A 17,305-nucleotide genomic window follows, 5' to 3' on the forward strand; every position below is an offset into this window, starting at 1 on the left:
CAAGGTTGCTATCAAAATTAAGTGCTTTGTGATATTTTTTGATCTTTTGTGCTAGTACAGAGAATAACTGAATCGTAGTCAAATTTCATGCATTTTTAGAAGTTGTTTTGGGGAATTCCCGGAAAAAAATGAAATTGCTGTAGATTTTTCAAGGGAACAGGCACAGTAAACTAGTCTTCTCCCTTTATCAGAAATGAAAAGTGAGACCTGCAACCAAATGTGATTTTACACAGCTGCTCAATGTTCCAGGCACTCTGTTCCATTTTCACTTCTACCTAATTTACGTATTCTCAATAATTAACATTCTATAGGAAATAAACATTCCTGAGTCAGGACACCCCAGGTTCGAATATGACACATACTGCTGATCTAAGGGCACCAGGATTTTCTAATGTTAAAAAATGATAAATATGCTAAGGCCTTCCATGATGGGCCCAGAATTCTTGGGAGTGGCCGGTGGGGGTGGGGAAGAAGGCCTGCATGCTACTGGATCTAGCTGAGTTCTTCCAGATGTGATGATACAGGGAGAAGACCAAGCCTTTCAAGAGTGGGAGAGGGAGGAGACCTCTGTGGCTTGGTCTAGCCCAGGAGTAGGCAACCTTGGCTCTTTTATGACTCGTGGACTTCAACTCCCAGAATTCCTGAGCCAGCATGGCTCAGCTTGGAAACCTCTCCCTTTCACCTCAACATGGCTGGCTCAGGAATTCTGGGAGTTGAAGTCCATGAGTCATAAAAGAGCCAAGGTTGCCTACCCCTGGGCTAGCCAGCTGCTGGGCCTGGGCAGCTTTCTGTGTGCTGACTAGCACCGAGCTTCCCTAGGTGATCAGTTAACAAATGCAATCAGGAGAGCGGGCATTATGATCAGTGAGTGAGGCAGTCACATGAGTGTCTTGCTTAATGCCACAGTGATTTACTACCAAAATTCTGTACTCTTCTGGATTTCTGGATTAATAAATTTTAAAAATTATGGCATGATTTTGTAAAAGTTACTATAAACAACTTACCTGGGGTCTAACAAAGTTTCAAATATCAAAAGCCCTTGAGAGTCTAGAAAATAATTTGTCTAATAATTTAGAAGCTTCCTTCCTCCCCCCCCTCCCTTGCTGTTTTTTTTTCCAGGGTAAATATGCAATCAGCAGATATATTGAATATTTCCAGCCTATTCACTACTAGCTATATGGGCCATTGACTCAAACACTGGAAAGGAAGAAAAAAACTGCACAAGCATAAATGATGCTTGAATGCTCGTGTGATGTTACAAAGATGGAAAGTTAGCAACATTTCAGTGTTATCCTAGCCAATTTCTAAAATCACATTTTAAAATCTCAACATAACACAAAGTTCTTTTAAATCCTTGAATTAATTTTAGCATGTCTTGTTCTATCTGACAGCGTTTCTTTTCATGAAGACATGCTTTTCACTGAGTCATCTAAGCTGTGTAGCTTTTATTTCATTAGAAGTATTTTTACCCTACTTTAAAAAACAAAAACTTTCCTAGCTTTACAGCACTATGCAATGACACAGCATATACAATAAAAATTAAGATAATAAGTTAAGTTGAAAACAGAAAATGAAAACTAGTAAAATTAATGATCAAACATTGACTCTGAACATCAAAGCATTTCTGTTTTGCATTAAAAGGCCAGAAATTAGGGCCACCACTATAATACAATTTAACAGCATGGAGACATGCCTTTGCTGACCTGAAAACACAGGGAGTGTGATATGGCCACAAATTATTTTCCAGATAACCTAACTCCCAATCAAATGAACTTAGAAATGCATTAAGTACAGAATTAATGTAGTACATTTCTTTTCTCTGGCCTTAATATCCATCTCAGAATTCTTAAGCTGGATCTAACAAGAATAATTTTATGCACAAAATATGACACAGATTTGCCCACTGGGCTTGAAACAGTTCTACTGCATTCAATAAGTCCCTTCCTGCTAGAAGAATTGTAAAGAATAGCTTAAGGAACTTATTATTTTTCAGCAGCAGACTGAGGATGGATTTTTACTTGCTGCCTTTCCTCAAATCACTAATCCAATTATTTCATCACTTTTCATCTCAGGCACAAAAAGCCTCTTCTCAGTTGCCACTCATTGCACTTCTGACACTCAGAATGGCCTCTGATAATCTCACTAAAACAATCAGGGTTATATCGATGTTATTCATCTTTAAATATCCACCCTTAAACTATAGAAGGGCTTTAAAGGTCAGCACTGTCGATTTAATTGGACCTAGAAGGCTATGAACCAACTGTCAAAGCAGCAGCTTATAGAATTTTGAATTAACATCTTTACAAAAAGTCCCCATATCCTTCAGTAGCATAACAAGTCACTTATCTGTTCCTAGATAGGTAATAAGATATACTATGTGGAAAAACTCGTAACAAAAACACTGTCCCAAGGAAATTAAACCGTTTTAACAAAAATGGAGCAACGCCCAGAACAAGTTGGTGATAGATCAATTATTTCCAGATAGATCAATTATTTGTCAACACCACACTTTCATGGTTAGACTGAGTTTCATATTGTTCCTCAGTCTGTCAACTATTTAACCTTGGGAATGATTCACTTCATTAGCTGAGAATGAAAACTAAACTTTTATGGCATTGTACTGATGATATTTTATTATAAATATCACCAATGCCTACAATTTAAGTGAACAAATGGATTCTCACAGCACATACACCATATGAAGGGCAATAATCTCCTACCTACAACTTTTGAGAATGGCTGACAAAGTATGAAAGTATCCATCACAGTAGAATTTACTTATTTAAGAACATTTAGACGGCCATCCAACTCACTCCCCATGTTGACCACCTTGCAACAGTTGCATGTTTTCCTTGCCTGCTTGAGCAACTATTCTCATTTGATCTTCCTACATTTCTTCCTCAGGAAAACTTCCTTTTTCTCTAATATTTTCATGACACAACCTGTTAATCAACTAGTGACCTTCTAAGTTTTTATTGTAAATTTCTTGAGCGGAAAGATACATACTAGTCTCGGTTACTGGAAAATAAACAAACTCAGCTATATAAAGCTCTGATGCCACAATCATTTCAATCCTATGCCCAATGTATTTCTACAGATTTTGCACTAGGAGCAGCACATGTGCTTGTATATGCTTACACGTGCATACATTTTTTCCTTGCCAAATGGCAACTTCATCTGGTCTTCTAAAGTTCTAAACCCACACACACAAACTAGAGAAACAGACACGTAATATACAACAACACAAAACCGCGATTTCGCTAGTGTAAATCAACCTGAATGAGGCTAATGGATTACTAAAATGAAGTTATTCTGCCAAAGATTAAGATTAAGAGTGATTCCAACACGGTTCTAGAAAGCTAGATGAAGAATAACCATAGAAGATTCCTTGCCACAACTACAAATGTGACCTAGGATCATCACCTTCCAAATAAATGGAAACTAGTATTAACCATTTAGGGAGTGGGGAGGAAAGAACTGAAATAGAGGAAGTTAGAAAAACTGAGTGATTATCAATCTCTTTCCTATTTTACCATAAACATTATATGAGAACCTAGTTGCTGATTTGGATATCTAGTAATAACTAACACCTAGCTAATTCTTTTCATTCTCAAGTCTAATAACTTACCATATATATGAAAAGAGGCACAATGCTCTGTAATGCTCCCATATACTGCCCAAGTGCTATGTTAAATCTTTCAATGTAGAGGTCTGGAGGGCTGGCCTGCAAAAGAAAAAGAAAAAAGAAGGGAACCTTAATTTTGGCATAACCAGGTTAAGTTCAAAGATTTAAACAAAAACCCTAATGTGAAAGATTAAAAATGATTTAAAACAAGCATTTTACCATTACGGGTAGTCCTCTAGTTATAAGTACAATTGGACCAGAATAGCTGTTGCTAAGGAATGTGGTTGTAAAACATGATGTCATGTTTTAACCACATTGCTTAGCAATGACAACCCAGGCAGTACTGGTTGCTGTCGTAATAACAGATGCACAGGTTGTTAAGTGGGAAGCAGAGAGAGTCCTGGGTAAAAAGTGAGACGGGCATGCATGGGGTGGGGGAAGCCAGCACAAACCGCATACAATTTGGGGCAGTGGGGTGCTGCAGTGTCGTGTGAGCTCAGAAAGTCCAGGGTGTGTGCCAGTGCAGTGGGGCTGCAGTGGGGGTGCAGAAAGGGGTGTGGGGTGCATGTAGGTTTGCTGAACAAATGATGGTAACTTAGGACTATCTGTAATGTTTTCTCTACCCACCAACCCTGCCGCCCCTCTGCAAACGTCAAGGAAGAATCACTTTGACAGTCCATCATATAATAAGAATATGTATACTATTAATAAGTGCTTTCTTCTTGGGTAGTCAAAAAGGCACCATTAGGAAAGAAAAAGAAAGATATCAACGGGGGGGGGGGGGAAGAGGGGGAGGAAACAAAGTCCAGGATTGAAATATTCATCCTCAACCCAATGATACCTAAGTGTGCTCATTGTCAACAAATTTATTTATTTTTTATTTATTTAGAAAATTTGTTTTGCCGTCTCCTCACGCATGGTGACTCAACACGGCTTACATAAATAGAAAAACACCCTATAAAAATAAAATAACAAGAGGAAAAATAAAATGATATAATAACGACGCACCCCTCCACTACAACACACATTAAACTAGCCATTTGCTGGGCTCTATCCCACTCAGGGTGCCCCAGGCCCGCTGGCACAAGCAGGTCTTCAGTGCCTTCCGAAAGAGTGTTAGAGTGGGGGCCAGTCTAATCTCTGAAGGAATGATGTTCCAGGGAGAGGGAGCCACCACGGAGAAGGCCCTTCTTCTGGGTCCCGCCAGATGCATCTCCTTAGGGGACAGGACCTGCAACATTCTCCACTCTAGTGGGTTGGGTAGATGTGACCGGTAAGAGATGGTCCCTCAGATAACTGGCTCCAAGCCATGCTTTAAAGGTGACAACCAGCACTTTCAATTGCACCCGGAAGCAAATTGGCAACCAATGCAGCTCCCTCAGGAGAAGTGTCACATGTGCAGACTGAGGTCTGCACAAAACCATGCAGGCTCCTGCATTTTGCACCAAATGGAGCTTCCGGAAGCTCTTCAGGGGCAGCCCCGTGTAAAGCGTGTTGCAATAGTCAAGGCGGGAGGTGACTAAGACACGAGCGACTGTGAGTAGGGATTGTTGGTCCAGGAAAGGGCATAACTGGCATACAATACAGAGTTGTGCAAAAGCCCTCCTGGCCACAGCTGCCACCTGCTCTTCGACCAGGAGCCGCGAGTCCAGGAGTACCCCCAGATTACGCACAGGGTCTGTCTGGGGCAGTGCCACCCCATCCAAGACCAAGGATGGCAATTCTCCCTGAGTCAAAGAATCCCAAACCCAGAGCCCCCCGGTCTTGCCAGGGTTCAGTTTCCACCCATTGCTCCCCATCCAGCCTCTAACAGCCTTCGGGCACTGCGAGAGGGAGGTCATGGCATCACTTAACTCACCACGGGCTGGATGCCAAGGCTTGGGTGGGAAGTGGATAAAAATGGTGGAACGTAATATTTCTGAGAAAGGTTGTTGTCCCCTCCATCTAGGTTTATGCTATATATACAGATCCTCTATAAGGAGCAATGTCAAATGCACCCTTTTAGGTAGAGCTTAACATTCCCAGGCTACTATGTCTAATATTATGCCCAGTGAAATTCCAGAGCTATAACAAGACTGAGAAGTAAAAAAAACATATCAGGAAAACATTTTCAGTACTATTACAAAGAAAACAACATAGATATTAGGAATTTGGCTTGATATAAAGGGGACTTCATCGTTTTTTGACTTAACATTCTTTTAAAAAATATTAAATAAAGTTTAACACATATAACTATTGAAACTATAACATCTTATTGCATACAGGTAATCTGCTTTTCTGTTTTACAACTGATTATATTTTTTCTTAATAGTAGCTGTTTTTCCCTTGTTTGTCATGTCTTTATTATGCAGCAGCAGAACCTAATAAATACACATGGATTTGCTTTTATTTTCTCACAGCCATTTATGTAAGTTATTGCTTATAGCTGCTAACAACAGAACAGATAAGATTTCTAGCAGCAGAGTGAGTCTTGTGCTTTAGTGAAGAAACCAGCTCTACTCTAGCAAATATTAACTACCACAGGACTGCCAACAGATACAGTAGTTCTCTTCTGTAATGTCAAAGGAACAGCAATAATTCCATCATTGTGGCACATAAGTAGTTAGAATAATAGGTTTACGTGTTCAAGTCTCTCAGGCAATTTAATGGACAGCACAGTTCACAACTAACTCAGGAAGTAAGACATCAAGTCTGAAAGCTTACATATAGGGTCTACGGCACTGCTGCATTTAAAATCAGAAGTTATTATCTGAACATAGTTGGTAAACTCATATAGGACTGTGGCCTTAGAATTACAGACTGTGCTATATAATGCATTCAAGGGCTTTTACAACAGAACAGGGAAAAGAGATTGTTAGGTTTGCTCTATTTGCAAAGAAAGCACTTAGAAAGAACAAAAGCTTTCAATGATCCATAGCAAAATGAAATCACAGTTACCCTCTCTAGATCCCAACTTTATACACTTGATATAGTCAAGTATAAACATTTATTAAGCAAACTCACCTAACAAGAGACATCTATTCCCATTTTGTAGCCTAATTTGCTCTGTTTAAAATTCACAGTAACACTGATTACAGTAACCTTAAAACATAAGACACAACGGTTATATTGCAACACAGCAATGCAGACTGTTATTTGGTTAATTATGACAGTGTTAATTTTATAATCAAAAAGGAATACAGGATTTTATAATAAAAAAGGAACACATAATGACAAACTCTCCTATTTATTTTGGAAAATCTTTAAATCACCATTTCTGGGTTTGAGCCTCCGGAGAAACTGGTTTCAAGGATTTTCTTATTCCCTTTGTAAGTTTGGTTTTGACAGGAGAAAACAAAACAGAGAAGGAAAATGGAGTATATAAGCATTCACCCATCTAATAAAATTAAAATTTAAATCAGATCAGGATGATAACTGGGCTTTATTAATAATCAGGAACTTAACAAGACTTAACAAGCTAAAATGTTTTCTTCTGATTAAAATTTAAACTGCGTTCATCTAAAACAAACTATCAATCTTGTGAATTATGGAAAATGGAACAAAACATTGGCAATTTCTTAATGTTATCTGAATAAATAACAGTATATCAAATTACTCCTTTAATAAAGAAAAGATTTGCAAGACTGAAAATAGAAGAGGAAGTGAAAAACGAAATAACTGTGCCTGCATTTCCATGGATCAAATAGTCAAAGAGTTTGCATTTCACTACTAATAAATTATGGGTATGCAAAACTTTCAGATTTTAACACAAATCACAGGTAAAGAATTTGGCTTTCAGCTTTCAACAAATCTTGGCTTTTTAAAACAATTTTGTTCTGCGTATTCCAACTGAAATTTTGCATGGCAGCTTTTAATTGGTTTGCTTTAATCTTTCATGCTAGACAGTCGGCACAGACTGACTGGCTGATGCTGGATAAGGTGAAATGGGCAGGAGGAATGTTAGGAAAAAGCAGTTGTCATTAAGCACTTGGCTCAGAGATAAACAACTACTTTAAAAATCTATTCTGCTAATGTTTCCAAACAGAGCTAAGACTGCTTGCAACCATCTGCCTGCTTGGCTAGCTAAGTTACTCTTAAAAAAAAAAGTCATTGTCACTGAAAATGGCAAATGCTATTAAAGCTGCAGAGGTTTAAGTTACAAAGTTAACAGCATGGGTTGTTTTGCTGAACTGCTGAATTTTTACACTATGTGTTCTTGTGCCTTGTTAAACTCCAGTTGTATTTAAAGCAGCAAAATCTTGTGTTTTGCCTTACTGCTTTTGATACCAATGCAACTGCAAATATAGGTAGCCCTGTATGGACTACAATTGGCACCAAGCAATCCTTTGGCAAGTGACACCGTTGTTAAATGAAATGTTATGTGACCACACTGATTTATAATGTCGGTGCTGATTGTGGACACTAAGGGAATCACCTCTGGTCATTAAGCATGACGTCACATAAACTGTGACCTAAAACTTCCTGCCAGCGTCCCCATTTACTTTGCTTCTTGGAAGTCAGCTGCAAAGGTTGCAAATGGTAATCGTGTCACCGCGGGATGCCGCAACTATCATAAAATTCAATTGCCAATCACCTGAATTGCAGTTATATGACTGTGGGGACACTCCTGTTGTGATTCAGGGTCAGCCTGTGGGTTCGGCAGTTGGGTCGGACGATTCAGAGGAGGAGGACGCAGACCCAGCTGTGTGAGCCTGACAGCGTGGATGAAGATGACCCACAGTTGGCCCTGTTCAAGGACGCCCGATGCAGGAGGCAGTCAATCAGGAGTAAACAGAGGAAGGCAATGGGGCACCTCAGAAGGAGGCAGAGAGAAGCCACGCCTTGAACTGTTTAAAAGGGGAATGTGTGGGAGGGCTGGTTTGCTGAAGGCAACCGTTTGAATAGCTCCTGTTTCATGGTTCGTGTTTGCTCTGTTTGATGTTAATAAATTTGGCAGGCTTAGTTCCAGCCTCTTGCCATTTTGTAAAGGGCTTTTCTGCAGGGCCGGTAGTAGGCTGGTACAGAACAACTCTGAGGGCTGCAACTTTGAGGATCAGTCCTGTGTCTCCTTTTTCAGCACTGCTGTAACTTTGACCAATCGCTGATCAAGTGATTGGTAAGCAAGGACCATCTGTACTCTTGTGTACTATAAATCTTAACGGTGTAGAGAGCCTGGAAAATAGTTTTATTTGTTTGTATTACTATTATTCATTTGCAACATTTTTAAAAGTACAGAGCTGCTTTTTTGATTGACTTGCTTGGATATCTAACATAAAAAACAAGTAAAAAACAACAAGCAAGCTGCAGACCATTGTGTTTAATGGCACAATGAGGAAATAATCTGACTACTGCTTGCTAATCCAGCCAAGAAGCTAACTTTTATTTAAAAAACAACAACAACAACAACAATCCAGTAGAGCAAGCAAAGCGTTTCAAGTTTTGTTTTACTGGGAGAAAGCCACCGTGCAACATTTCAATAGGTGGAACTATTTTGCTCTGAATTTGAAGCAATACACATAGGACCTCCCACTGGTAGTAGCACCACTAGCACTGATCAAGGTACCTAATTGGGTAATGAAATGCGTTCATGCAAACAACCAGGATCCAATCTGGATCACCACCGAGACCAGAGGTTTAGATTTCCGAGCTTTTGGACTCATGCTGGAGCACCTCTTCAGGAATTTCTCTCTAACAGAATGTGACACATTCTGCAACACTATTCTGGGACATGTGTATTTGCTTTCATTTGCAAGCAACCACCACAGAGAGCACTAAGGACTTCACAGATCAACCCTGACGTATGTATATTCTTTTCTGAAGTGTCCTTTTTTTGGCTCTGTGATTAAGAGAGGACTTCCTTGTATTGAATATGACTTTTGGCGACAGAGCATCCATGGATATGCCCAGGGCTTTTTTTTCTCATAGAACGCTCAGAACGGAGTTCCGGCACCTTTTTTGGATGGAAACTTGTAGGGTAGGCAAGGCGGGTTGTATGACGTGTGAGTTCCGGCACCTTTTTCTTTTACAAAAAAAGCACTGGATATGCCCATATTGTTTTGACAACAACAATGAAGTAATTTGCCACCACCTTCTTCCAAGGTCTCTCTTTTGGCTTTCCTATTAAGTCTATTGACACAGGATTTCCTAATGGCCTCCTAAAAAGGTAAAAGGTAAAGGTTCCCCCGCACATGCGTGCTAGTCGTTTCCAACTCTAGGGGCCGGTGCTCATCTCAGTTTCAAAGCCGAAGAGCCAACGTTTGTCCGAGGACGTCTCCGTGGTCATGTGGCCGGCATGACTAGACGCCAAAGGCGCACGGAACGCTGTTACCTTCCCACCGTAGTGGTCCCTATTTTTCTACTTGCATTTTTACGTACTTTCGAACTGCTAGGATGGCAGAAGCTGGGACAAGTAATAGGCGCTCACTCTGTTACGCGGCACTCCTACCCAGTTACTATTCAGGATTAATTCTATTTGATGTTTTTGACACCAGCTCAGGTTGGCTTTGATGTTTATGTGTACATAATTTTTTTTTTAAGTTAAAACAAATCATCCAATTTTGGTGATGAAACCATAGCTGCCTTACAAAAGTTTAATGGGTAGAAGGGTTAGGATCATGTTTGACAAAGATCGTTTAAAATGTCACCGAAATAACTGTATTAACATTAAAATAATTTGTTTTCATTTGGTTGTACAGTCGCATATATACCGTATATACTTGAGTATAAGCCGAATTTTTCAGCCCACTTTTTGGGCTGAAAAATTCCACTTCGGCTTATACTCCAGTCAACAAAAAAAACTTACCGAGGACTTGTGCGCGGCCGAGGCTTTGGTGCTTCCGGGATCGCCCGCACCTCTCCCAAGCCACCGCCGTCCGAGACCTGCCGAAGTTTGGGGAGGTTTGGGGAGGTGCGCGCGCACCTCCCCAAACTCCGCGCCTTGCCTGCCTGCTTCTTTCCGCAGCGGAAAGAAGCAGGCAGGCAGGGCGCGGAGGAACGGAGACTTGCCGACGTTTGGGGAGGTTTGGGCGCCTCCCCAAACCTCGGCAGGTCTCCGTTCCTCCGCGCAGACCTGCCGACGTTTGGGGAGGTTTGGGCGCCTCCCCAAACCTCCCCAAACCTCGGCAGGTCTCCGTTCCTCCTGCCGACCTTTGGGGAGGTTTGGGCGCCTCCCCAAACCTCCCCAAACCTCGGCAGGTCTCCGTTCCTCCTGCCGACCTTTGGGGAGGTTTGGGCGCCTCCCCAAACCTCGGCAGGTCTCCGTTCCTCCTGCCGACCTTTGGGGAGGTTTGGGCGCCTCCCCAAACCTCGGCAGGTCTCCGTTCCTCCTGCCGACCTTTGGGGAGGTTTGGGCGCCTCCCCAAACCTCGGCAGGTCTCCGTTCCTCCTGCCGACCTTTGGGGAGGTTTGGGCGCCTCCCCAAAACTCCCCAAACCTCGGCAGGTCTCCGTTCCTCCTGCCGACCTTTGGGGAGGTTTGGGCGCCTCCCCAAACCTCGGCAGGTCTCCGTTCCTCCGCGCAGACCTGCCGACCTTTGGGGAGGTTTGGGCGCCTCCCCAAACGTCCCCAAACCTCGGCAGGTCTCCGTTCCTGTTTGGGGAGGTTTGGGCGCCTCCCCAAACCTCCCCAAACCTCGGCAGGTCTCCGTTCCTCCGCGCAGACCTGCCGACGTTTGGGGAGGTTTGGGCGCCTCCCCAAACGTCCCCAAACCTCGGCAGGTCTCCGTTCCTGTTTGGGGAGGTTTGGGCGCCTCCCCAAACCTCCCCAAACCTCGGCAGGTCTCCGTTCCTCCGCGCAGACCTGCCGACCTTTGGGGAGGTTTGGGCGCCTCCCCAAACCTCCCCAAACCTCGGCAGGTCTCCGTTCCTGTTTGGGGAGGTTTGGGCGCCTCCCCAAACCTCCCCAAACCTCGGCAGGTCTCCGTTCCTCCGCGCAGACCTGCCGACCTTTGGGGAGGTTTGGGCGCCTCCCCAAACGTCCCCAAACCTCGGCAGGTCTCCGTTCCTGTTTGGGGAGGTTTGGGCGCCTCCCCAAACCTCCCCAAACCTCGGCAGGTCTCCGTTCCTCCGCGCAGACCTGCCGACCTTTGGGGAGGTTTGGGCGCCTCCCCAAACCTCCCCAAACCTCGGCAGGTCTCCGTTCCTGTTTGGGGAGGTTTGGGCGCCTCCCCAAACCTCCCCAAACCTCGGCAGGTCTCCGTTCCTCCGCGCAGACCTGCCGACCTTTGGGGAGGTTTGGGCGCCTCCCCAAACCTCCCCAAACCTCGGCAGGTCTCCGTTCTTTCTGCCGACCTTTGGGGAGGTTTGGGCGCCTCCCCAAACCTCCCCAAACGTCGGCAGGTCTGCGCGGAGGAACGGAGACCTGCCGAGGTTTGGGGAGGTTTGGGGAGGCGCCCAAACCTCCCCAAACAGGAACGGAGACCTGCCGAGGTTTGGGGACGTTTGGGGAGGCGCCCAAACCTCCCCAAAGGTCGGCAGGTCTGCGCGGAGGAACGGAGACCTGCCGAGGTTTGGGGAGGTTTGGGGAGGCGCCCAAACCTCCCCAAACAGGAACGGAGACCTGCCGAGGTTTGGGGACGTTTGGGGAGGCGCCCAAACCTCCCCAAAGGTCGGCAGGTCTGCGCGGAGGAACGGAGACCTGCCGAGGTTTGGGGAGGTTTGGGGAGGCGCCCAAACCTCCCCAAACAGGAACGGAGACCTGCCGAGGTTTGGGGACGTTTGGGGAGGTGCCCAAACCTCCCCAAAGGTCGGCAGGAAGAACGGAGACCTGCCGAGGTTTGGGGAGGTTTGGGGAGGCGCCCAAACCTCCCCAAAGGTCGGCAGGAGGAACGGAGACCTGCCGAGGTTTGGGGAGGCGCCCAAACCTCCCCAAAGGTCGGCAGGAAGAACGGAGACCTGCCGAGGTTTGGGGAGGTTTGGGGAGGCGCCCAAACCTCCCCAAAGGTCGGCAGGTCTGCGCGGAGGAACGGAGACCTGCCGAGGTTTGGGGAGGCGCCCAAACCTCCCCAAAGGTCGGCAGGAGGAACGGAGACCTGCCGAGGTTTGGGGAGGTTTGGGGAGGCACCCAAACCTCCCCAAAGGTCGGCAGGAGGAACGGAAACCTGCCGAGGTTTGGGGAGGCGCCCAAACCTCCCCAAAGGTCGGCAGGAGGAACGGAGACCTGCCGAGGTTTGGGGAGGTTTGGGGAGGCGCCCAAACCTCCCCAAAGGTCGGCAGGAGGAACGGAGACCTGCCGAGGTTTGGGGAGGTTTGGGGAGGCGCCCAAACCTCCCCAAAGGTCGGCAGGAGGAACGGAGACCTGCCGAGGTTTGGGGAGGCGCCCAAACCTCCCCAAAGGTCGGCAGGAGGAACGGAGACCTGCCGAGGTTTGGGGAGGCGCCCAAACCTCCCCAAAGGTCGGCAGGAGGAACGGAGACCTGCCGAGGTTTGGGGAGGTTTGGGGAGGCGCCCAAACCTCCCCAAAGGTCGGCAGGAGGAACGGAGACCTGCCGAGGTTTGGGGAGGCGCCCAAACCTCCCCAAAGGTCGGCAGGAGGAACGGAGACCTGCCGAGGTTTGGGGAGGCGCCCAAACCTCCCCAAAGGTCGGCAGGTCTGCGCGGAGGAACGGAGACCTGCAGAGGTTTGGGGTGGCGCCCAAACCTCCCCAAAGGTCGGCAGGAGGAACGGAGACCTGCCGAGGTTTGGGGAGGCGCCCAAACCTCCCCAAAGGTCGGCAGGAGGAACGGAGACCTGCCGAGGTTTGGGGAGGTTTGGGGAGGCGCCCAAACCTCCCCAAAGGTCGGCAGGAGGAACGGAGACCTGCCGAGGTTTGGGGAGGCGCCCAAACCTCCCCAAAGGTCGGCAGGAGGAACGGAGACCTGCCGAGGTTTGGGGAGGTTTGGGGAGGCGCCCAAACCTCCCCAAAGGTCGGCAGGAGGAACGGAGACCTGCCGACGAGCCGCGGCCACACAGGGTATTCCTGTGTATTCAGGCTTGCAAAATGGCGGATCGAGCCTCTGCTGGCGGCAGAGGCTTGCAGAACGGCGGATCGGCTTATACTCGAGTCAATAACTTTTTCCAGTTTTTGGGGGTGAAATTGGGGGTCTCGGCTTATACTCGAGTCGGCTTATACTCAAGTATATACGGTACATTGAAGAAAAATACTTATTACATACATTTCAATACTGCCCAGCTCCCAAATTCCTATTTTCATTTTGTCTTACAAAAATGGTTCAAAGAGGAAATAAAAAGTACAATTTAGTTATTCTGAAAACAAAAATGAAGGAACATTGAAAGTCCTTCATTTCATTGTCTCTGCATCTATGAAGATACTGCTCCTATATGCAAAGGAATAAAATGTAAAAACAATGTAGTATCACTGTCACTTAATATGCAATTTATAAATGAGTATTAATATATTTAACCAGAGGAGCAGTAAGATCCAAAATATCTCTGAAAATGAATGATTATGAAATTTCACTGCAATACGCTTCTCAATTAAAATGAGCAAACAACATTAGAGGCTTTTGCAAGTAGTAAACCTTGTCAGAAAATATAAATTGTACCATTTATCAAGTTACTCATTTAACATTCCAAAATATAGTGATGAAAATCTCACAATACTTGATTAGAGGTTCACATAAACAGAGAAATATTGATTTTTTTCCTATTATATTGTGTCACAATGCAATTGAATCAGGTTTTTTCTTTATTTTCCACCTAGCCATTAGGTGTTTACATGTCTCTTTATTGCTCTGCTGCAAAAATCTACCCTTCTGGAAACTTCAATCTCAGTTATTACAGAATACAGTTGCAAGAAAAAGTATGTGAACCCTTTGGGATTACGTGGAGTTGTGCATGAATTGGCCATAAAATGCGCTCTAAACGTCATGTAAGTCACAACAATAGAAAAACACAGTCTGCTTAAAATAATACTACACAAACATTAGCTGTTGTCATGTTTTAATTGAACATAAGATGGAAACATTCACAGTGCAGGGTGGAAAAAGTATGTGAACCCCTAGCCTAATGACGTCTCCAAGAGCTAATTGGAGCCATGAGTGAGCCAACCTTGACTCCAATCAGTGTGATGATATTGGATGTGTTGCTGATAGCTGTCCTGCCCTTTAAAAACACACACCTGTTTTGGGTTTACTGGTCTCAAGAAGCACTGTCTGATGTGAACCATGCTTCGCAGAAAAGAGCTCTCAGAATACCTACGATCAAGAATTGTTGACTTGCATGAAGCTGGAAAGGGTTACAAAAGTATCTCCAAAAGCCTTGATGTTCATGTGTCCACGGTAAGACAGACTGTCTACAAATGGAGAAAGTTTAGCACTGTTGCTACTCTCCCTAGGCGTGGTCGTCCTGTAAAAATGACTGCAAGAGCACAGTGCATAATGCTTAATGAGGTAAAGAAGAATCCTAGAGTGTCAGCTAAAGACCTACAGAAATCTCTGGCACATGCTAACATTTTTGTTGACACATCTACAATAAGGAAAACATTAAACAAGAATGGAGTGCATGGGAGGACACCACGGAGGAAGCCATTGCTGTCCAAAAAAAATATTGCAGCACGTTTGAAGTTTGCAAAAGAGCACCTGGATGTTCCACAGCACTACTGGCAAAATATACTGTGGACAGATGAAACCAAAATTGAGTTGTTTGGGAAAAACACACAACACTATGTGTGGAGAAAAAAGGCACAGCACACCAACATCAAAACCTCATCCCCACTGTAAAACATGGCGGAGGGAGCATCATGGCTTGGGGCTGCTTTGCTGCCTCAGGGCCTGGACGGATTGTTGTCATTGATGGGAAAATGAATTCCAGAGTTTATCAGGACATTTTGCAGGAAAACGTACGACCATCTGTCCACCAACTGAAGCTCCGCAGAGGATGGGTGATGCAACAGGACAATGACCCAAAGCATACAAGTAATTCAACAAAACAATGGCTTCAACAGAACAGAATACGCCTTCTGGAGTGGCCCAGTCAGAGTCCTGACCTCAACCCGATTGAAATGCTGTGGCATGACTTAAGAGAGCGATTCACACCAGACATCCCAAGAATATTGCTACACTGAAACAGTTTTGTGAAGAGGAGTGGTCCAAAATTACTCCAGATCATTGTGCACGTCTGATCTGCAACTACAGGAAACATTTCGTTGAGGTTATTGCTGCCAAAGGAGGGTCAACCAGTTATTAAGTCCAAAGGTTCACATACTTTTTCCACCCTGCACTGTGAATGTTTCCATCTTATGTTCAATTAAAACATGACAACAGCTAATGTTTGTGTAGTATTATTTTAAGCAGACTGTTTTTCTATTGCTGTGACTTACATGATGTTTAGAGCGCATTTTATGGCCAATTCATGCAAAACTCCACGTAATCCCAAAGGGTTCACATACTTTTTCTTGCAACTGTACATCCAGTTTATCCTGGCTTTCTTTTCTGATGTATAGAATCCACTTCCATACGGAAACTGAGATTTCTAGAAACAAATTCACCAAAATCAAGGTAGATTTTTCAAGATAGCATCTAAAGTACAATAGTCACACATCTAGATGGAAACACTCTAGATATTGACATAAGAATATCTTTCTTGGAGGGAGTCAGCATATCTTTAACATGAATAGGTCATGTCAAACCAAACTGATCTCTCTCGCTCGCTCTCATTTATTTCTGGTAGGGTAGCCAATTAGTTGGCGATGAAAATCCAATTGGAATAATATACTATGATTTCATCAAAGCATTCAACAAACTCTCCTATGGGGTCCTAATACAGTAGAGAAGATGGCAAAATGTAGACTATGCTACAGTTAGCCAGATACTGTGTTGACTAAACAATCGCATGCCAATATCTCCAAAGAAACAGAAGAGAAAGGTTGGATAACATATCAGAGGCTCAGTTATAGGCCCTGTGCTATTTAACCTATTTATGATGACTTGGATGAAGCATGGAAAATATGATCATCAAATCTACAAATAAGACAAAAATGGGAAGGATTGCTTGCCCTGGGAAGGAGTAGAACAATTGTCTCCAGGATCTCTTCCATTATGTGCTTCCTTAACTTCTACATATAATACTGTACACAATTTTAAAAGAAGTCTTAGATAGTGCTAATTTTCATTAACAATCAATATAACACGACATTACTTATGAACTCCTCTCCTTTTTATGGTGGCAATTACACAACAGGCTACCATTTATCCTTACATCCTTACTTTTTTTAAATGCATACTTCTTTATAACAAATTAAGTCTAATTACTGGAATTCCTCCATAGATATATTGTGCATTTATTCCACGGTATAGAAAAAGTAAGGAATGCATTAGCTGCTGTTTATTGTGATATACATAGGCAATGAAGGACGAGAAAGAAATAGACAAAGTAACATGTCAGTATAGGACTACGGTATGTTTTAGAGACTTGTAAATCTACAGTGATATTTGATGCATAGGAGCAGTTAAAAAGTTTTTTTTTGTTTTTATTCTTTCAGCTGGATGGTTCAATATTTGAGGAAAAAAACCCAATTTGCCAGTGAAAGTATTCTGCTGCCACCTACAGCATGATTGAATAAAAAAGAATGAACATATTTTAATCTCCTAGATCTTGAACCAAGTTATTTCATCAAATGCTGCCTTGGATTAAAAGTCAAACTATTAAATATGCACTTTAAACATTTTAAGGCAGTGTTAAAAAAGAAGAGACTCAGGATTTAAA

The 17,305-nt window shown here is 43.9% G+C and overlaps 1 protein-coding gene across 4 annotated transcripts in view; it reads right to left on the minus strand.

Annotated features, from left to right (window-relative positions):
• CACUL1 (CDK2 associated cullin domain 1) overlaps nucleotides 1-17,305 on the minus strand; it is a 50,557-nt gene that overhangs the window by 14,453 nt on the left and 18,799 nt on the right. For all 4 annotated transcript variants that reach the window (XR_014026746.1, XR_014026747.1, XR_014026748.1 and 1 more), the window contains exon 4: nucleotides 3,629-3,724. Coding sequence is in view for 1 of the 4 variants with exons in the window: in XM_081330061.1 (XP_081186187.1) it covers nucleotides 3,629-3,724 (96 nt within the window). In the remaining 3 variants the exon portion in view is untranslated. The remainder of the gene's footprint in view (nucleotides 1-3,628; nucleotides 3,725-17,305) is intronic.

The sequence above is a fragment of the Vipera berus genome (genome assembly GCF_964194415.1).
Source record: "Vipera berus genome assembly, chromosome: 5".
In the NCBI taxonomy this organism is placed as follows: domain Eukaryota; kingdom Metazoa; phylum Chordata; class Lepidosauria; order Squamata; family Viperidae; genus Vipera; species Vipera berus.